The sequence below is a fragment of the Syngnathoides biaculeatus genome, chromosome 3 (genome assembly GCF_019802595.1).
Source record: "Syngnathoides biaculeatus isolate LvHL_M chromosome 3, ASM1980259v1, whole genome shotgun sequence".
NCBI classification, from domain to species: domain Eukaryota; kingdom Metazoa; phylum Chordata; class Actinopteri; order Syngnathiformes; family Syngnathidae; genus Syngnathoides; species Syngnathoides biaculeatus.
This window is the reverse complement of record NC_084642.1, coordinates 20882564-20905553: the sequence shown is the minus strand read 5'-3', so window position 1 is coordinate 20905553 and position 22990 is coordinate 20882564. Positions and strand designations below refer to the sequence as shown.

The 22990-nt window shown below is 39.8% G+C and overlaps 1 protein-coding gene across 2 annotated transcripts in view; it reads right to left on the bottom strand.

The window, feature by feature from the left end:
* Positions 1–22990, bottom strand: part of ntrk3b (neurotrophic tyrosine kinase, receptor, type 3b) — a 147257-nt gene that overhangs the window by 11224 nt on the left and 113043 nt on the right. For both annotated transcript variants that reach the window (XM_061814754.1, XM_061814753.1), the window contains exons 10-12: positions 22610–22740; positions 16746–16918; positions 11803–12046 (exon numbers count right to left, since the gene is read on the bottom strand). In XM_061814754.1, coding sequence (XP_061670738.1) covers positions 11803–12046; positions 16746–16918; positions 22610–22740 — 548 coding nt within the window. The remainder of the gene's footprint in view (positions 1–11802; positions 12047–16745; positions 16919–22609; positions 22741–22990) is intronic.

The following is a 22990-nucleotide window of genomic DNA, read 5'->3' as shown; positions in this document are numbered from 1 at the left end:
CTGTAACCACAAGCCAGGGGTGGCCAAAATGTTTGGCTCAGAGGCGACATTAGCTTTTAAAATTTGACAGGCAGGCCGAGCCAAAACCAAAAACAAAAGAAAGGCATTGTAGTGTTAATACTTAGATTTGCATTTGAAGGGAACAGTGTTGTTTTGTTGACCACCTTTTTTTGACACTGCATCAAAGTATGGTGGCAATTCTCTGAACACATCTGAGGTGTTCATCACTCAGCTGGGATCCGTAGGATGTTTTGTTGGTGTTCTTCACACTAAGTCTGTTCACGCACATATGCAGAGCCAAACATCACCAGCATCCTTTGTGCCCTGTTCTGGATTTTTGAAAATGTGTCTATGCTTAATAAAGCATAAAACCCATCCAGTTTGAGAGTTGAACTTCTCTTTTAAGACAGAAATTAATTTCATCTCCAAAAGGGAGGGAGGCACTGCAAAAAGGTTTGGAAACGAATGCATTACGCGCTTCGGATATCCATACAGTACATTTCTTTGTTCCGTATGCATTTGTCTGTCGACCCATTCATCCATTAATCTATCCCTACATTTTTCTGTCTGTCTGTTTAGCCTTCCATTCTTTCATCTATGAATGTCCTTTCTTCTATTGTACGCTGAATTCAGCCACAAATGCACCTGTATGATGTGAAGTTCATATCAGTTTTTTTCATCTATCCATCCATCCCTTATGATCACAAGGGTCACAGGGGTATTGGAGCTTATCCAAGCTTTCTTATGGTGGGAGGCGACCTGCACCCTGAATTGGTCGCCACCCAATCGCAGTCTGTTCAATCGTTCATCTATCTGTTCCTTCCATTCATCCATCAATCCATCCTCTGTCCATCATTCATCCATCAATCCATCCTCTGTCCATCATGTGTTCATCATTTACTCATTCTTCCATTATTTCATCAACTAATCAGTCCATCCATGTATAGATCTATCCTCCTTCAAATATATCCAAAAAATCCCCTAATATGTATTCCAATTGACATTTTCTGCACAAAATAATCTACTGAAAAAATCTGCAGTCTTTACTAATTGCCTTCTATGCTTCAAAAGGCAAATACAGTATGTTCTCCTGGTGTCAGCTTGTCACAGGCATCTGAATCTCCGCGATGCTTGTAAAAGAAGCAGCAAATTTGAGAAGCTGCCAAACAGGCTTCTGCTTCTCCGGGCATTTATGCACAACGTCCCCGAGCTCCTGCACTCCGTCAACTTTAACTTGCTGAATTGACGTCTCTCATTTGCCTTTTCACTTGTCCTTCACGTGCAACTTTGAAGCTACTGTGCGTCAATTGGAGCAGAGCTGTAGAAGCAGTCTCTCTCCCCCCCCCCCCCAAAAAAAAAAAAAAAAACAAAAAAAAAAAACAAAAACAAAACCCCAAAACCTTCCTTTCATGGCAGTGGTTTGTGACAAGCTGTGACAAAACCATTCGGGTTAAGCCTCCTTACATTTTACACAAATGAGTATCGCCCCACCTTGCCTAGAGGTCCACTTACAGAGAAGCTTTCAAGAGCGTATAAATGCTGACTCCGAGTCGAAACCGCAGTCCACTGAATTTCAGACTTTTCTTGTGTTTCAGCAAAACAAATTAAGTGCATCATTTTTCAATTCTCTCCTCACCAGGTAAAGTCTAAACACATTTGGGAGTCACATTCAGAAAAAGATCAAATGGCTGATAGCTTGTTGAATTTGTAAGCATCTCACGCATTTATCTGCAGGTCCAGCCGGGGATTTACTGAGCTTTATTTCTCAGCACCAATTTGCTTGACAGTAACACATTCAGACATGTTTGCACCTGTGCATCGCCCTGCACCAAACTCTGTCTGCTACTAATCCTGCCAGGGGTTAAGTGTCGCATTTAGCTGCATCCCGGTGAAGAAAACATTTTCTTTTCTGCCTTTTTCCTCACTGATTCTGCAGTCACACTATGACGTGCCCGGAGGGGGTCTGAGGTATTAGCTGCATCTGAAAGACTGAGTGGGGGAACATGTTTTAACTCTAAAAACTGCCAGCTCACTCTCGTGATAATTTTAACGCTAAAAACTACGATTTTCCCTCGCCAAGACAGTTGAAACTGTTTATTTGAAAGTCATTCAACAGCAATTTGGCTGACGTCTGCCACAGTTCGATTAGCCGCACCTTGTTCAATAATGCAACGCATCAGTCCTCGGGGAGATTTTAGTGGGAAGGCAGTCATTTTCTCAGCTAGAGTTGCAACTCACAAAGCAAATGAACACAGATACGGTGTGACACGAAAATACAGTAGTTCTGATAATACGATCACAACAACTGTTGATAAGTGCTGTATTATAATTAAAAAAGGTTAGCTGCCCTGGATCACGACTCCGTCATGTCAAAGTGTCCTTGGTAAGACACTGAACCCTAATTTGCTCCCAGTGAGCCAGACAGTGCCTTGCATGGCACCCGTTGCCCATTGGTGTATGGATGCTTGTGTAAATGGGTGAATATGAGGCTTTGGAAAGTGCTTTAGGCACTGTGATAGTGTAGATAAAACACTACTAAATGTAAGTGCAGTCCATTTACCATTTTAGGATTCAACATGAATTTTGGTCTCAAGAATCATATTAAGGCCATTTTGGGGACTTGTCTCAGACTTAGACAGGGGACTTTGTATTTATTAACATGGTCTGAGGTCTTCATGACATCTTAAATCCGTTAATTTTTAGTTTGGCCTTAATCTCACTGGAATAGGTTTTGACACAATCGATACTAGCTCCAAAAATAACCTCGTCATTGCTGTTATGAGTTGTAGTACTCCAGATGTCTTTTTGAGGCTCTCAAACTTTTAATTTTCCGAATCAGACAATCCAGGACTCTGACTTTATTCAGTCAATAATTGATCAACTCCTCAAAGTGTTATCCTTGACTTTATCTCAGATTAACACTTCGTGACTAATGTAGTGCAGAACTTCTTGTTCTCGAGACAGGTCTCGAGAATAATTTTGGGGCTCTTGGCCACTTCTCAGAAGTGGCATTTATTAACCTGATGATGTAACCCCATCAAACTCTTGGTCTTGACATCTATTTGTTATTCTTTCTGTTTTGGTAAATTCAATTTTGTCTGAGACTCAGACATAGGTGACTTTGTATTTATTAAATTTGTCTTGGATTTGATCTCAAATAGGCAACATCTTGATCTTGATACACCAGAGTTTCTGCGGATTTTTCTTGAAATAACTTGTCATTATTGTTACTGTTACCAACCACTTTCGGTCTCAACGGTATTCTAACTTGTATCGCCTCAGACAAACAAAGTCTGAGGTCTATATATTTTTTGTATGTCCGTAGACAAGATCAATATTGGTCTTGGTCTAAAGTCCAATTTTGGGGGTTCTCGGTCTCAACTCAGATATTGCATTTGATTTATTAGCCTGCTCTTGGTTTTCTTCACTTTAAATCAACTCATAAAGGTTTTGACTTGGTCTAGGTTTTAAGAGGCCTTGACACAAATAACAAGAGGTTTCGAAAAGACAATCTTCAGGCTTTTGATAGGCTAAAAGCCTTCTAATGTTAAATGTGAAATCATCAGCTCATGCTTACACAAACCAGTTTGACCCAGAAGAGCTTTTTAAGAAATATGTACACAGTCTGTGATGTACATGCAAACTGCTGAATTCACAGTGGTGTGATCGCAGTAATACGCAAAGATTTTGATTCTTCCGCCGCCCACTAGTATGCAACCAGCCCGAGCCAATACCCGCTTTATCTGTACTCAGCAGTACTGCAGTCCAAGAAGTCTAATGGACATCAGAGTGTCTAAAAGTAAATTGCCGCAGCTGGGATAGCAGATATAGCAGTGTGGGCAGTGTAAGCAGACAGTCCACGTCGAGATGGTTATCAGGAGCGCCCCCTGTAAGACATTGAAGGCCTTCTCGGGCTCCCCGTGGGGGACCGGCCAGCGAACATCGACAAATCCTGACCAGTGCCGGTAATCTATCCTCCCACCCCGCTGCTGCACTCTCTACGCCGTTAATCCAATCACTCCCCTCCCGCGGTAGGACAGGCTGAGTACTAATCCGGTTTACGCAGGCTACATATAAAAAGAATTTCCTACCCTCTGCATGCACAGCCTCACCGGTTTCTCGACGTGACAGTGACAGAAAAACGAAATACATGACAGCAATTATTTTATTTTTACGAGACACTCTTCCACCCAAAGTGACGGTGTGCAGTCAAGCAGGGCTTGAGGTCCTTTGTCACAGCTGAAACATTAGCATAAGCGTCTGCTACGGAGAACCAAGTGATGGGAAGTAACAAAATATCAATACTTAGTATAAGTATATTTTTCAGATAGCTACTGTATGCTTGACTTCAATATTTATTTTTTTAATGACATTTTAGTGGGACTTCCCATCTTTGAAAACAACATACATTCCAGATCCATTTGCTTTAGGTGAAAATCATCATCATTGAGAAAATAACGATCATAAAAAATATTTTGTATTGATGTTTCAACCCTTTTACATGCTTCAAACATATTTAGACAAATAAATCATTGCCTTTATGGCCTAAAATTAATTTTAAAACATTATAAATAAAACTGCATTTATGTCAAGCGCCACATTTTATGTATAGACACTGAGTCACGCAAAAAAGGACCAGCAAAATTAAAATGAAAATGACAAAATTTAACTAAAGTTTAACTAAAGTTAAAGAAACACAATTGTATAAACACAAGATAATTAAATAAAACCTGAGTAGCTTCTCTGGCCTGAAAATGAAAACAAATGTGAGACAAACTGAAATAAAATGCAATTAAAATAATTATTAAATGAAATACTTTAAAAGAATATGCAATGAAAATACTTACAATACAATAAAATGTATTGAATTAAAAAGAAATAAAACAGCATTAAACAAAACAATCAAACACCATAACTTAAAACAATAAAAGAAAAACACTGATAAAAGAGAGTTTTGGAAAATCCTTTAAATTGTTTGTCACCTTAAAGTGAAATTCCACAAGACAACATGCATGTTGAGGAATACCTCTCTTTTGTAAATATGACAATAGAAATCTATGAGGCTAAATAAACAAAAATACAGTTCCCTATTTAACTAGAAATACAATGTTATGGCATTTATGGGATTTGACAGGCATTGTTTTCATTTAGCAGTTTGTGCGAATTGGGGTATTTTTTAATTTTTACATTACAGCTAGCGTCTATTATTCACATGCCTCCCAGTGAGCGCATAATTCCTGGAATTTTAATTACATGCCTACCTCCACATGTGGAATATATTAGGAGCTTCCAAAGAGGCGTCAAGTTGGACATCACTTGCATACTCATATTGAAATCCAGGGACGAAAATAAAAGTATAGTGAAAGACATCTGTCAGAGTGAGAGACATTGTCTATGGCTGGAAAGTAATAAAACGTGTGTCATTCGGGGTCAGACAAGCGTTGCCTATCATTTACAGTACATCCAACAAGGATGTTTTTCTGTTTTAATACATATTTCTCAATATGTAAAAAAAGTAGATTGTGTGTAAGGGGGCGGCATGAGGATGAGGAAAAAAAAGTGTTTTCCTTCGCGCGCTGTAGCCTTAATAAATATAACCTGCGCACTCATTAGCACAAAGCCGCTGCTGCTCGATAAATAATGCAGAGGAAGAAGTGCCTGTTTGATCCTTGAAAGGGGAAAAACCTGGGAACCATTTGTCTTCAAAGGAGAGCAGGTAGAGGCAACCCGGCTTGGGAACAACACTTGCACTGTAGAAGTCCTTGAAACAGGCACAAAAGCACAACTCCAGCGCTTGCTCCGTACAATAATGATTCCACCTATTGCTGGTGGCCTGTGATTGAACGGCAACCAATCTGGGGTGTACTCTGCCCTTCATCCCAATATCAGCTGCGTTACAACAACAAGATAAGCGGCATACAAAATTGATGGATGAAGGTTATTGCCGATTCTTTCTGCGGCTCAAGTTCCATGACTTCACTATTCATATTGACTGCAAAAAATAAAATGAAAAAACACCATTGCCAAAAGGAGCAAGCCTCAGGGAACGAGAAGGGTGTTTGTATCCTTTTTTCTGTGGGGAATACACAATGTAAAGACCTACATCACTTCCTAACAGAGACACATATGTCATGATGTTTAATATTACTGAAATGAACAACTTGAAGCAATTTTTCTGACTACCTGTAACCTTTGTTTGTATCTTAACACAGGGAGAATAGATTGCCATATAGAAAAAAGAGAAGTAACTTTGATTCCGTTTTAACACCCAAGCGATTTTAAACTGTTTGACCGTGTGTGAAAAAAACAAAATAGGTTGTCACAGTTTGGTCTTACAATACGTTTATGCAGAAAAAATATTTGCGAATAAAAGATCTGTGGATTTAATGATGAAATGCATAAAATAAAAGGAAAAAAATTCAAAGCAAACACAAAAATCAAATCAGATCATGGTTGATGTTGTATCCAGGGCTGTACTGCTCATGGAGGTCTTGGATAAAGCTTGGCTGTTGTCTCCATAGTACTTGACAATCCTTGTTGAAAGAACATTTTCCAACCATCCATTTTCTACTATGCTCATCCCGCTCTAGGTCCGTGAGATCTATCTACGCCGGTCGACTTCAGGTGAAAGGTTCACTGGCTTGGACTGCTTAGAAAACAACAATCTTCAAAATGAGCCTTGATGAAGGCAGAATTTTGACGAAGCTATGTAGTCATCTGCATAGTCAGTTGAATCCCTACTGAAAACATTTCAACATTTAAAAATTTATTTTCAGAAGCACCCCAAAAAAAGTAAAAATTGAGAAATCTATGTTTTTTGGTTTTAAAGGGCCTTGTTTCCATTGTGCATGTAAATTGTGGACTGAGGATTCATTCAGTTTGCATGGCATTCCGCCCAACCCGCCCACCCGACAGCCACACAAACATGCGCACGCACACTCACGCAAAACTACTGGTATGTAAAAAGTAATTTGATCCGCAATGAGTAATCTGTTTCAGTTTTACGTTTGTTTCCTTCCTTATCCTCAATAATTTATCTCTACAGGATTTGGCATATTTCTAATTTGTTCTAATGGATAATTTTCCAGTGCAGTGCTGTTAGCATTTGCCACTCTGCCTGGAGAAATAAATACTTCTTCTGTTATTAGCAATGAATTAAACTGGGTCAAATCAGTAATAAACCCCCCCTGGTTGTCGTAATGAGCACAAACAAGCCCAAGAGGCTACTAGAGGAATGCTAACAGTGTTGGACGACATCCTCGGAATTGCAATGACACTAAATACTTCCACACGGCACGTCCCTGCAGACCAGGGGAGGCTGGACGTGGAAATATTTGCACAGTCGACAGTGAATATGCCAAACAGTTACCAGGCTACACTTTCATGCTGTGCATGCAGAAAGTGGTCCAGTTTTATTGGGCATTCTGATTCTCTGGTGTTGACACAGAATTCAGTTTCCTTTGGTGCAGTGTGGTGAGAGGAAGAGAAACGTCAGGCTATTGCAGTATTCTGAGTTTTCTCCATGACAGGTTGGTGCAGAGATTCACAGGTTTATCATGAATTACTCCCACAGAGCTTCGAGAGAGGATTCAGTGCCATTTCCATGACAGGTGAACATTAAAAAAAAAGGATAAATATCGTTGCTGTCCAATTAAAAGTGAAGATTTATTTCTTAGTTGATCAATTGCGGCTGAGTTGATAATTAACCATGTAAAAAATGGAGTAAAAATGGACCATATATATCATACACAAATAAATGAACAAAGGAATGAATTAAATAAAGAAAGAATGAATTTATACATATACTATATTACCAAGAGTATTTGCTCATCTGCCTTGACTCACATAAAATATGATTCTAAGTGACATCCTTTCTTCATTGATCGGGTTTACTATGACATTGCTCCACCTTTCACAGCTATAACAGTTTTAACTCCTCTGAAAAGGCTTTTCACAAGGTTTATGAGCGTCTTCATGGTAATTTCCTACCATTCTTCCAGAAGCACATTTGTATTGGACGAGAAGGTCCGGCTCTCAGATATATATATATATATATATATATATATATATATATGACGGTGAAGAACAGTTTACCGAACCCAAAGTCATCTTGCTCAACAGCCTCTGTAAATGTGTGCTAAGTTGATCACCCTTTCCCAAGGTGAGGTCTACATCAGCCCAGTGGTTGTCTTTTGTACTTCAATTCAGAGGTTTTTCTTTTCTTTTTTTCTTTCTTTTTTTTTTTAGATGTATCAGAAAACGTCACCTGATCATATTGATCGAAATGTTTGGCAAAATTTACTTGACACAGTTGAGAAGTTGTAAAGTGCAGACACACAAAATGCAGCATACTAATTCTTCTGACTACCACTGTAGCTGTCACACATAAAATGACTTTCACAATAATCAGTACCAAATAAATAGCTGTCAGATTTAAAAAAACATTGGTGAGTACATCATCGCTCCCTCTTTTCTGAAATTAGTCATTTAGTTTTGTTTAATGATTAAAGAATACCAAATTGAAAAAAAGTACACAGTTAATAAATATCCATCCATCTTCTATCGCTTCCCCGGGTCGGGTCACGGGGGAAGTAGCTTCAGGAGTGATATTCAGTCTTCCCTTTCCCCAGCCACATCTTCCAGCTCTTCTGGAGGGATCCTGAGGCGTTCCCAAGTCAGCCGAGAGACATAGTTTCTCAAGCGTGTCCTGGGTCATCCCCGGGGTCTCTTTCCAACGGAATATGCCCGGAACACCTCACCAGGGAGCCGTCCAGGAGGCATCCGAATCAGATGCCCCAGCCACCTCATCTGGCTCCTCTCAATGTGGAGGAGCAGCGGCTCGCCACTGTGCCCTTCCCAGAGGACAGAGCTTCTCACCCTATCTCTAAGGGGCAGCCCAAACACCCTGGGGAGGAAACTCATTTCGGCTGCTTGTATCCGGGATCTTGTTCTTTCGGTCACACAGCTCGTGCCCATAAGTGAGGGGAAGGAACGTAGATTGACTGATAAATTGAGAGCTCAGCCTTTCGACTTAGCTCCCTCTTTACCACAACGGACCGAGACAAAGTCCGCATCACTGGAAACCTCACTCCAGACGCTGCACCGATCCGTCTGTTGATCTCCCGCTCCATTCTTCCCTCACTTGTGAACAACATCCCAAGATATTTGAACTCCTCCACTTGGGGCAGGATCTCATCCCCGACCCGGAGAGGGTACACCACCCGTTAGAAAAAAATTCAATACAAAACCAATTTTTAGCTGAATATTTTATTCACCTGTAGATTATCGATAGAATATTTGATTCTGAAAAATATCTGATACCTGGAACCCTACTCTAGAACAAAACATTAGGATCACAAGCAGATTTGTTTACAGTTAAAAGGATTGGAGCCTACAAAGAACAGCGTTGCGCAATGAGCCAGTTGGTGCTTTTCCCCTTAGTATTCCACGTATCGCCCAAATTTGCTTTACATTAGATTATAATGGCACATAGAACCCCAAGATAACAAATGCATGGCCTTGACATGCCGTACATAAGATCAATATACCACTTGTAATCCTTAATATGCCACACATAACTTTACAACTCCCCCACCTCAAACGTAGCCTCTAACCTTTATAATACCGCCTACACGGGTGGACGCCTCAGCAATGCCTTCTCTACCATTGTCGTAGATTCTGTCTGTTTCGTTTTTCTTTGAAAACATCAAGATATTTACTTACACTAGGGATGACTTGCAAAACATTTGGGACTGGACTCTGCCAAAACTCCAAACCGTTTTACACCAACATTCATAAATCCACAAAGTTTCTTCTCTGCATTTTCTCACGAGTGGAGCGGCCACAGTCTCTGGCGCATGGAGGCGGCGGCGAAGACAATGCCATAAAGGAAAGTGTGTCAGAGTCCATGTTAAGTTCTGACAGCAAGGATTTTGAACGCCTCTTCTATTGATTCACGTCACAAATTTACGCTCCATACCCAACAAAATGAACGAGCTTCATCTCCTCACAAAGACTAGGAAAGACTTTGCACGTTCTGCTGCTCTCTGCTTCACACAGAATTGGTTTATTGAATGCATCCCCGATGGTGACAGATCACTGCTGGGTTTCCAACTACACCAAACGGACCGTGACATGGATCTGTTGGGGAAAAATTGACTAGATATACTTCTATGTCAACAAAAAATGGTGTATTGATGTCACAGAGATCAGCACACACTGGAGCCCGGACTTGGTGGTCATTGGTTTTGAAGTGTAAGTCATTCTATTTGCCACACGATTTTACGTCATTCATACTTATGGGTGTTTACTCCCCCTCACCCTGAAAGACTAACATAAAGACCACACTGCAAACACTGGCTAACCTAAAATAAATAAACTAAGAAAAAGAAACCAAATCCACCCATTATTATTCTTGGGGACTATAACAACGAACCACGAACTCCCTAAATACAAGGAGCACATTAACTGCCATGCTGAAGGACTTGTACTGTACTATTCCCCATGCAGCTTTGGGCTCATCTGATCAAGATCAAGATACACCCACAAACATAAATGTGCAAAACCTGTGGTGAACACAGTGAAGAGGTGGACTAATGAAGTTAAGAAGTCAGATGAAAAAAGAAATCAACATCACAAAGAGAAATAATACAGAAAGCGAAAACCAGTTTGCTGCTAACGACTGCATGAATTTGGCAAGAATTACAAATGCGCACCAGGGACAAGTGATCATCCTCCAAAACGGAGAATAATAAAGGAATTGGTGACGACTTTAATACTTTCAACTGGAGATTTTAAAATGACATTTTCATAGCCAATCACACCACCGATAACCACCAACACACCTCTGAGCCCCCAACTTCCGCAGTGAGTATTCACAAACAGGATGTCAAAGGTGTCTCCAAACAACAAAAGATCAATAAAGCCACAGACCCCAAAAGTGTGTCCCCCTATTGCTTGAAAGTCTGCATGTACCAGCTAGCTCCAGTTTTCCTGGGGGATCTTCAATAGAACTTTGGAACTGTGTGAAGTCCCATCCTGCCTCAAACACTCCACCAACATTTCAGTCCTCAAGAAACGTACAATTTAAGGACTGAATGACTACAGACCTGTCGCCTTTACATCTGTGATCATGAAGTTATTTGAACGGCTCATGGTGGACCACCTCAAGAGTGTCACAGGACCTCCGAAAGACTCCCTGTAGTTTTTCTGTAGAGGAATCAGATCTGTGGATGACGTGGTCAACGTGGGACTGCACTTCATCCTGGAACACCTCAAAGGCACAGAAACCTGTGAGAGGATCCTGGGGTGGACTTGCGTTCACACCATAGTGCCTGAGACCTCCAAGTTCCCGGGAATTACAGTCTTAGGGCCTGAAGTGGGTAACCAACATGGAGTCTATATTCAAAACGACCCAGCAGAGGATGTACTTCCTGTGACTTCAGAGGAAATGCGGCCTTCCGCAGGCGCTGTTGAGGTAATTCTATGCGGTGGTCATTGAATTGGTTTTGTCTTAATACATTTACTGTTCGAAATATGACAAACATACTGTAATCTTAATATGCTACAGGGTTATTATGTAACTGTAGCAATTATTGTATCTTACTTTGTGCTGAGCCTTGCGAAGTTCAGCAGCAGCTGTCTCTTTGTTTGTGTTTTCCTCAAGAAATAAAGATGATCTACAAAATCTTGCCTTGAGAAATAATTTCACCATTGCAGAAATTCCACAAGTAAATTTGAGCAAAGTGTGCTAGTGTTGCTAAGCCCAAGAGTTGCATAAATTGAAGACTCGTTCCAACTTACCCTGTAGTAGTCGCTGCTGTAGATGTCCCTTGACATGCCGAAGTCTCCGATCTTGACAAGGAGGCCATTACCCACCAGGCAGTTGCGTGTGGCCAGGTCTCTGTGGACGAAGTGCTGCGAAGCCAGGTATACCATGCCTGATGCGATTTGGGAGGCGATGTGCAGCATCTGGGAGAGGCCCAGCTCGCCATTGGATTGCAGAGGCTGGCCGTCCACGAGGATCATAGCGTCTGGGCCGTGGGCTCTGTGTTAAGGACATTATGCTGGTTAAGCTTGGGAAGAAAGCACTTGCAGTTGGATGATCTTTGACTGGCATTTCTGTGTGCTGTTTGACGAAAAGAAGCTCAGACTGTAAAAACATGAACTGCTATGTTAGCTTGTAGCGAGCATCTCACTGGGCATCTGCCAAATGCTTTTCACTTGGAATCAGAAGGTAGTGTTTTTTTCGTGTTTTACTTAAACAAAAGTTAGCATAATGCATCAGTTTTACCTGAAAGGAGATTGAGAAAGTGTTGCAGCAAAGTGGAGACTGCATTGTATAATGGTGCAATGTCCACAGTTAATCAACTGGCAACAGTTTAGGCTAATATAGTTTGTGTTTAGGTCATTTCCTGTTCCATATCCCCAAATATTACAATGTTGTGGCATTTTTATTCTACAGAAGAGCAAAGACTGTGAGAAAACAGTGTTGGAGTAAAGTGAATACTGTGTTTAACACAGAAGCCACCTGAGCTAAGACCGCAGCAAAGAGGTTAAGTTAATATTAGCCTTTCTTTTTTTTTTAGGTAGAGCTACTTAATTTGCACAAGACTGAAGGTAGGAAGAAAACACAGCACTGCAGCAAATACAATGCAGTAACACAGCACTGTTCAACGCTAAGGTACAGTGTCAGGGTAAGCTAATGTAGTGTGAACATTTATTATATCATTTCGAAGCGCATATTTCTGATCTTATTTGCAAGGACACTGAGGTAGGGAGAAAATGAAGCACAACAGCAACATGGAGACTCTGGACTACAATTGTCAATGTTCAGAGCTCAGACACGTCGAGAGTGGGCGCAAATTTTAGCATTGATGTTCTACTGTATATGCCATTTTTAGCCACGACTACTGTATTTTGGGCGGTAGATGGAGGGCAGTGAGAAAATTGAGCACTAGAGGAGTGGAGACTGCAGAGTATAACATGGCAGCATCCAGAGCCAAAGCACAGTAATATGGTACGCTAACAATAATGTGTGCTTATTTCTTTCATTTCTTGGTGTGGCAATTTTACACGTGAAGAGACTCAGGGTGTAAAAACATTAAAGTTTTGCAGAAAAATGAAGATATGGAATATTACACGTTAGTGTTCAGCGTTAATCCACAGAAAGAGGGTAAGCTAATGATAGAATGTCTGTCAATCAGCTAACCAATGAGAGAATAAAAAATTTCAGAAGAATTGAAAAGCTTTCAAGTATTTATTATTCATTCTGATAAAAGCTCCTTCATGTAAGAGGACAAACTGCTTTAATTGTTACAATAATATCTGTACACACCCATGGTATTAACTCTTTATTATTTATCTATTTATTATTTTGTGATTCACAACCTTTTATTCAAATGATAAAATTGCAATTTGGGGGATTCATCAGCTTTGATTCAGATCATGACTTGGCTTAATTCTGATGACCAATTGTGCATGCATTACTGTTTTTTTTAACTACTTGAACTCAGCCACTTTCAGCTTCATCAGATTCTCATCATAATTTTTTGATGGTCTTGGTGTTAATGAAGGACAACGCAGCTAGAATTCGATTACAAACTGTGTACATACCACTATTACTCTCTTTCTTCATATTTCATTTGAATGTCAACCTTACCTGTAATTATGATCCAAAGTACGTTTTGAGACTAATAAGAAGATTTGGTATCAATTCTTTTGCTAGAGTCATTTTAAGAGTAATAATCTTTTATTTAAATGATGAACTCCTTTAATACTTATGATAACCCACACATACTGATGTGATCAACTCTTGCTGTTATTTGAGTTATTCTGTCGTTCTTCATCTTAAATCCAGACATTTAACTCTGCCTCCACTTTAATTCTGAGTTCACCGTTCACGTGATGCTTTTGACTATTTTGCAATTTTGTGTGTCACTATCTTTAATTCTAATGAATTCACTATTGTTTGTCATTTTTAGATTTGAAAGGCGTTTCTAATCATGCCATTCACCCCATGAGGAGTTGTTTTGTGGTGCCACGACTTTGTCAAGTGCAGATTAAGAGCTCATTTCTACTTTTTTTTTTTTTTTAAATTTATGGATAACGACGGCGACCTCCACCACCCACCCCCAAATCCTGGTGTGAAGATCCCGCTGTCTTTATCACCTTCTTCTCACTGTGATTACAAGGCAAAGACGACGCACAGGGACAGACAAACACACACACGGGCTGTCATTCTGTTTCCATCTGTCACATTTAGGCCAATTAAAGGTTTTGTGCTCAGAGAGCAAGGCTCATAATGAGTCTCTAATGCGAGAAGACGAGCAGAGGCCTCGCTGTCTTGCCATGTGTGTCACGCACGACGAGTGATTTTCTTGTCATTAAATTAAATAAAAAACATATTTTTAGACAACCGTCTTCTCTTATTAAAAGTGTTTTGCCCCTTTTTGAAATGTAGCTGCTGACTGACAATTTGACTAATGCTAAAAAAAGACATGTATCCAGTTTTCCACCCATCCATCAGCATTAGATGGCATTAAGTCCACATTACTTTTAATTGCCCACAGGGGGCGATGTCAATTGTTAGATAAAATACTTGCACACTTCATTGATTGCGCACACCTGGGCAATTAACTGAGATCCAATTCATGTTTTTGCTGTAATTTTACTTTGTTAGGGGTTACACTTGCACTACTTGGTGGTAGGATAGTGGGGGGCAACATTTGATCAAAAAGGACAAACCTTGATCATCCGTGACTGGTGCTTTTACAAGAAGGTGCAACAAGAGAATCTTTGGATTGCCATGTAATCTAGTAATGAACGCTTTTTTAATTCTGAAGAACGAGGCTTTAATTATGATACATATATACAGACTGATGATATCGATCTTTTCAATCGAGTCATTTGGAGATTCCTCAGCTTGAATTCTGATGATGAAGCAAATTATTTTCTAATGGTAAACTGTCAATTGCTTTATTTTTAGATGATAAACTTTGAACTCTGACAAAAGAAATACAAAGCAAGTAGACTGGAGCTCCTTTGGGCTTGTAAATCTGCACCCGAGCACTCAACCAAAGCGTGTGTGTGTGTGTGTGTGTGCGCGTCCAAATTCATGCTCGCATTTGAAGTTGGATCAATAGTAGACAAAGACGACTTGCTAAGAGCCAGCGTGTGAATTTGTGAAGATTTTCTGCTGGGGAAAATCCTTTGATGCAGTAAATGATGAAACACTGTCACGCTAGGTGCAAGATATGGCTGAGTGCCTTAGCTGTGGTCACATTGAATAAACACACATGATGTGGGACAAGGAATCGATGGGAACATGCAGTCCAGTGCACCTAGAATCAATGTTGATATTTATTGATGCTTGTCTTCACAGCTAATGGCCCCCAACCGCCCCCTGTGTGCCATGTCATATTGGTGAGTCACTGCAACATTTGATGATACATTGCTGTCAATCAGAAGTTGCCAGCTAGCGCGAACAGCTGGTAGTCTAGAGCTACTCTCATTGTCACATCTTATCAAAAAGCCCAAACAAGGACTGATTGACCTGTGACTGACAATCCTCCACAGGAGTAATTTCATAATTACAGTAAATATTTGTATATAAAGCGTTTCTAAGAAATAGATATAAAAAAGACAAATGTGCTCACTGAGTCTCACTTCTTGTATAACGTCAACACATTTTTGCCACCTGTAACATTTGGGTACGTTTGGAAATACACTTCAAGCCCACTCTCTCCAGTCTGGAATGTTCACAAACTCAGACCATTGTTGGATTGTGCCATTTGGTTATTCAAACCCCCACACTCAGGGAGTGCTGGAAAGCTTTCCTGTGGTTCTGACTGAGGAGACAGCATAGCTGGAGCGTCGGGCAGAAGTGACACGTTCAATATGGTCGACTCACTGATTTATCAATGTTCATCACACTCGTTCTTAAATTGATAGGAAATCATATAGAAATGTGTGTCAGTACTGTTATTAAATGAGAGGGCCCTGTCATTTTTTTAATACTGTCTGCAACCCAAGCAAAATGGCCATGGGTCCCAACTCACCATTTGAGAATTACTGAGCTACAATACAATTGGATTTTGCATTGCCCATGCAATGATCAAGAATCCCAAGGTATTTTTTCTTTTGACCCTGGATTATTTGTAGTCATACTGTTTTGCAAGTTGATGTTTATGATGAATAACTGTTGTGGGAATCCAAAGTATTTCTTATGACACATACATTGCATGATCAAGCGTATTGTGGAGTTTTTTTTTTTAATCTTGGATTATTTCAAATTGTTCTGTTTATGTCAATGATGCCAGCTGTCTGTTGTTGAATAAATAATGTGAGGAGCTATGGTAATGATTATATACGACACATGCAGAACATTCTCACATCAGTTTTTCTTTAAAACCTTTTTCATGTTGATTTCTATCACGCCAAGATGGCAATTATTGTTATCACTGGCAAGAAGAAAGATCACATTAATTATAAGATGGAAATTGTGTCCAAACATATATGTGTCTGAGCATGTTGTGAACTTTTTGTTTGGGCACTGGAATTATTTCTGCTCATTCTCTTAATTTCTATTGTGCAAGGTGGCTGATATCATAAACGACGGACAAGAACAGAAAAGGGCACGCTCCGATGACGACCAACGTGTTGTGGATTATTTCCAGTCATCCTGTTGATTTCTACGGTGCGAGTTGGTGGTTGTCAGGGTACAGGCTTAGAGGAATGGAACCAACCTGAGGAACTTGTTGAGGTCTCCATGCTTCATGTACTCAAAGACCATGATGAGGGGGTCACCATCCACGCACACACCGTAGAACTTTACGATGTGGTCATGCTGTAGGTTGGTCAGCAGCTCAGCCTCCCTCTGAAAGTCCTTCCTTGCCGAAAGGTTGGGATCCTTCAGGGTCTGGATAGTTTTTTTTTTTGTTCCAGAAAAAAAAGGCAAACAAAAATGTTGAGCAAAGAGAGGTAGGATAAGAACGTAGACAGTCTTCAGGGAAAAAGTTCGCTTGAGAGTCTTTCTGCTGACAGGTAAGAAAGAAGATGAGATTTTATTTATTATTTTTTTTTCAGGGATGTAATTAGAGGCTTGCCACTGTAAAGTTTGGCAGGGATGTGAGCAATGAAAAAAGTATAATGAGCAGCAAAACAAGGAAAAGAATGATGGAAGAAGATGGACCAGCACAGGATTTTTTTAGTCTACTTTTACTACTTTTTGGGTGGTATCATGCAATTTAAGTAATATTTGAGTTTCCATCAATACACAGAAGCTTACAATGATCTTGGGCATACTTTCCTTTCAACTTTTATGTTAATCCTCGAACTATTTCTACATATTTTCACGTTTGTAATTATGTGCATAGAATTTAACAGTTGTGCCTAAAATTAGACCTCATAATCCATCCATCCATTATTTGAGGCGATTATCCTCACAAAGGTCCCAGGGAGTGCTGGAGCTATTCCCACCTATTATCGGGCAGGAGGCAGGATACACCCTGAACTGGTTGCCAGCCAATTGCAGGGGACATGGAGGGAGACAACAGTCGCATGAACAATCACACTTAGGGGCAATTTAGTGTCAAATTAATGTAGCATGTTTTTGGGATGTGGGAGGAAACCGGAGTGCCCGGAGAAAACCCATACAGGCACAGGGAGAAAATGCAAACTCCACACAGGCAGAGCTGGTATTTGAACCCCCAGTCCTCAGAACTGTGAGGCAGATGCTCTAACCATTCACACCATACCTCATAATACTTAACGATTATTTTTTTTTGTTTTATTGTTGTATTTTTGATATAGAGCAGGGGTAAGGCTTTTGTTTGTATTAAAAAATATTCTGATTTAGTCCAAGCGTAGACAAGTTGCACTTATTTAGTCAACCAGAGTGGAGCAGGTTTTAATAGCTGTAAGGCTAATAAACAAAATGAGTACAAACACAATCGTGTTCTTTTACGATTGCCATGTGGACACTGTTTTTCCTCGTGCAGTGGCCTGCTGGTTTTATTTACTCAACTCCAGAGGAGACAAGGCATCTGCAGAAGCTCATAACATAATAATGGCCCAAATGGTAAGAAATTTGCCCTTTTTAAAATGTAATAGGCCCATAACATAATAACTGGCCTATAACGTAACAAAAATCCTGAACCTATCATGTCATAACTTTTGGCCAATAATGTCAGAGCATTTCACATTACTTACTGGTTATAATGTTATTGGCCTGGTTAAAAACAAACAAAAAAACACAAATGTGATAAGAACACCCATAATGTAACAATATACTAATATCACTTAATTTAACCTGTAATCTCTCCATCTCAGTCTGTCTCCCTTGCGCTCCCTCAGAAAGTACACCAATTGGCCAGTTAACATTGGAATAAAAGCAAACTCATGCCACACAATTTACAGAATGACATCATTAACTTGAACAATAACTTAAACATCACTGTAAAAAATAGTTGAAGCCACATTAAACAAGCTACTTAGTGCAGACTTAATATACCAAATGTTAAGTACAGTAAGTACCTGAAGATGTAAACAAGTGCACCATTCTCAAGTACAGTTCTCTTAAAAACTATTAATTGACAGAAATTCAGGGTTGCGAAAGTTACTATAAAGATGTATTCTGATACCGTTATTTGTTAGTAAAATGTAATAAGTAATTTAATTCAAGTACCATAATATTATTGTACCTTGATTATGTTTAATCATGTTTGCATTACCCAAATATGCCCATAACGACAAAAAATAATCTAGATCAATCCAAGTTCATATATTTATATTTAATTGTCTGGTCTTTTTGATCTTACGAATGTTTAAAGTTCACAGTTTTGGAGGAACCAGAAGCAGCCAGAATCAAAAACCTCAGAACTGTGATGCACGAACCACCTTTTAACCACCTCTTTAATGAATCCCAGTGCCCCTGGTGCTGTGAACTTTATAAATTTCCATTTAAATGTACTTTGAATTATTTGTAGTCTGTTTATTTTTCTTGTGCTATCATTGAACTGATGAGTTATTGAAGTTATTCCATTCCTTATAGAACACGTACATTATGCATACACATGTGCCTGCCTGGGACTAAGCATGACTTTTTTTTTTTTTTTTTTACTGTTGATTAATTCTGGTCTTTATTTCTATTGTGTAATTGGGTAGTCATCATGAAAAAAGAACAGAAGAACTGTTGCATTATTCATAGGACACATACGTTTTGCCCATGCATGACGAAATGGGCAATTGATTTTTTTTTTTCATGATGATCTTTTCTGCTCCAGTCTTTGGTATTTGTTTTTGTGCAAGGTTGAGGTTATAATTAAGAACCTAAACTATGTTTTTTTGTTGCTGTGCTGGTTTGAACAAGGCTGCTCTGCAACAGAGAGGACAGGAAGGAAGAAAAAAATAAAAATCAATAAATCAACTGCTATAAAATTCCCCTGATTGTTGTTTAGAATCAGAGAGAGAAAAAAAAATTCCTGAGTAGAAATGCATGCCGTATCAGTTTAGTGAACCTGTGCACCCCCCCCCCTTCTTAAATCTCAGTGGCTTTTTGAGAGCTGCAGGTGTGCAATAATAAGACCTGATTGAACCGGGAAACTCACCTTTTAAAGCACATTGCACATGATGTATAGGAAGAAAAAAAAAACGTGTTACTGCGGCATCGGCTCACGTGAATCAAAAGACCTTGGGATGGAAATACGTTGTGAAGACGGTGGGAAATGTATGGGGCGAGTAGGTAAAATGGCAATAAAATTCTATTACCAAATCAAAGTGCACTCTTAAGGAAATGTGTCTAGACTGGGCAACCCTCCAAAACAATACCGCCAAGTGCTCAAGTGCCACAATAAATTGAGGCAAAGGCGCCACTGTGATTTTTTCATTGTTGACCTTAAAATTCTTCCAAAAATAACCTTGTATGTACAAACCACATATTACAGATTACGGAGAACAGTGGATTCTCTTCATCTTTGTCCACCAAGGTGAAGGTGTTTTGCCGCATTTAATTGGGTTTGCTGAGTTGGCACGCTTTAATGCGATGTCACCCTGATTCAAATTCGGCTGCAGGGATCTGCCAAGGACAATTTTGCGACAAGTAGCGTGAAGTCATTGAGAGACAGTAGCCGCAAAGGACCAACGGCTCTAAAAGCTTGAGTGAGCTAATGAGTGATCACTCGCGTCACTGTATCGTCTTTGTCAGGGGAGGGTCTGTGTGTGTGTGTGTGTGTGTGTGTGTGCGTGTGCGTGTGCGTGTGGGGGGAGTGTTTCAGATGGAAGACGAAGTTCTGAAGTGGCAGAACACGTCAAAATCTGCTATGACTATGCAGATACTGTAGTTCCTTATTTTTATTATTTTTCAGATTTGGATACAGTAGTTCAGCATAAGGTGGTAGCTAGAATTTATCCAAACTGAAGGTATTATAAATCCCTCCCAGGTTTTCGGCAGGACATGCCCCACGGCAAAATGACTGGCTGCTACATTCAGGTAGAACATGCCGTTCTGCTTCCAAGTGGGAAAAGAAGTATCTGACTTCAGTGTGGCGGCGCAATTAAAAATCTCACTCAAACCCTAGCCCCAACCCAAACATAACAAACTTGATTATTTTGCTTTTGTACAAATATAATGCATACAGTATTTAGATCAGACATCTCAATACAACTTTGTGGGATTCTCTTCTTGCGACGCAGTAGTCAATCATACTCCAGCAGGGCATGTCCTGCCAATAACTTTAGTGGGATTCATATCAATGCAACTGGAAGGGGACCATGTGTCGAAAAAGGGTAAGACATTCATTTGTACTAAATGTGTTTCTGCTCTATGCTGGTACTCTATTTTCTCATATTGTGGCCACAAGTGTTTATTTACAGAACTGCAAAAAATGAAATGAAATGAAATGAAATATATTGACTAATTGAACCCCACCTAGAATGCTTCATAATTTATAAATTTGACAAAATGGCAGCAAAGCACTACTTTTGTTTGACATCAGCTCTTCAGCTCACATCAACATAGTTTGGTGCCAAGATGTTATCCTGAGCACGAAAACAACAAAGCAAATGAGTTAGGGTCAAGCGTTTATCAGCACAATTTTCCCCTGGAGTCTTTTGTTATTTAACTACTGGTGAGATGTATTTACTCAACTGCAGAGAGGATGAGGCATCTATTAGTGGAAGGGTGTTTATTATTAATTTTCTCCCTGCAGTTTTTTTTCGTCATAATATGCTTGGCAGTGTTTCTTTACTCAATCGCAGTGGGCAGGATACATCTATGACAGTAAGGTGTTTATTAGTAATGTTTTTTTTCCTGCAGTCTTTTGGCATAAAGTGGCTGGCAGCATTTGTGTACTTAATCACAAAGGGAAGTGAACCAGGTGTCTGTTGGAGATAAGGGACTCATGTTTACGTACACACAAAAGTTTTGCATAATACAGGGACTTTTTAGTCATATTTTGGTTTCTTTTCACGTGACTGTCCACATTACCATTCTCCCGCCCATAACATGCAGAATTTGAAATAGTAATCCCCGCCTTTGTGACCACTCAGCTGTATTAGCACAATGTACTATATATGGGGGTTAGTGGGTTCTCCACTGCTCATCTGCAACTGGTTCAAAATGCTGCGGCTCGTCTTTTAACTGGTATATCAGATATTTTAGCTTCCATCCACTGGCTGCCTGTTCGCTTTAGGATTCATTTCAAAATTCTTTTATCTGCTTTTCAAGCCTCAAATGGCCTTGCCCCTCCGTATTTCTCTGAGCTGCTGCACCCCTACATTCAGAATCAGAATCAGCTTTATTGGCCAAGTGTGTAAAAACATGCACGGAATTTTTCTCCGGCAGTCGTGCTGCCCTGGTACGACAAGAACAAGGAACAACATAGCAACAAGAACAAAGGACAAGAGACATTTCTGTTTGTAGGAATTATTCTTTATAATACGTCCAAGATGTAAAATATTCTTCATTTATAACAGGTAAGAGATAAGTGTGTTAACGTCCCACATTGTGTTAAGCTTTTACAGAGTGCCTTTACTCGTTCATGTTTCCCGTTATAGTACAATGACAGTTGTGCAAAGGGAGCAGTTTTTAAATGACGAATCGTGCGATAGTCTACAAAATATAAAAAAATATATACTACTCATACTAATACTGATTGGACCAACAGGATGTGAGTGAGGATCTGAGCTGCTCTCTCAGGTAAGGTAACCAGCTGATCCTGACAGAGAGGTGAACCAGCGTTTCCTGTTGCTCCTCAAAACAGTGGAATGTTTTGCCACTCCACATCAGACACGTCTCATCATGTTTCATTTTAAATCCTTGCTTAAACCCTTCTTTTTATCCTGACTTTTGACACCCTTTAGCGTGTCTAATATGTGATGTGTGTTTTTTATTTCATTATATTTTTCTCCTGTTTACCCTTATTTTGTATTTTTGCTGTATTTTTATTGCATTGTAAAACACTTTGGGAAGCTTCTGTCTGTTTAAATTGTGCTATATAAATTAAGTGGACTGGACTGAAAACTAACCACTTACGCTAGGGCACAACTTGCTAGTTGATCAATTTTGCTAAATTGTAAACCACACAACACACACATGAACTGTAAGCCATACCTTGACAGCCACCAGCATCTTGTCCTTGGTGGGACTCAAGTTGTAGCATTCAGCCAAGAAGACTTTTCCGAAGGCTCCCTCACCAAGCTCCCGCTTAAGGATGATGTCTCTGCGCTTAATATGCTGCACCACTAGCATGACAGGAGAGAGGGCAGAACACGGAGTGACCTTTTACGCAGAGAAACAGCATTGCTACAATACTCAACTCAATATACTGTAACAAAAATATGTTTGGAATAAGAACCAACGAATAAGTGGAGAAATAATGACAAGAAGCAGAATGCAAATACAAAATAATGTCACAATATTAAAAAAAAAAAGGAATAGTATTCTGCCCTTTTTAACTCTTCAATTATGGCTACCAAGTCTTAGCTGCGACCT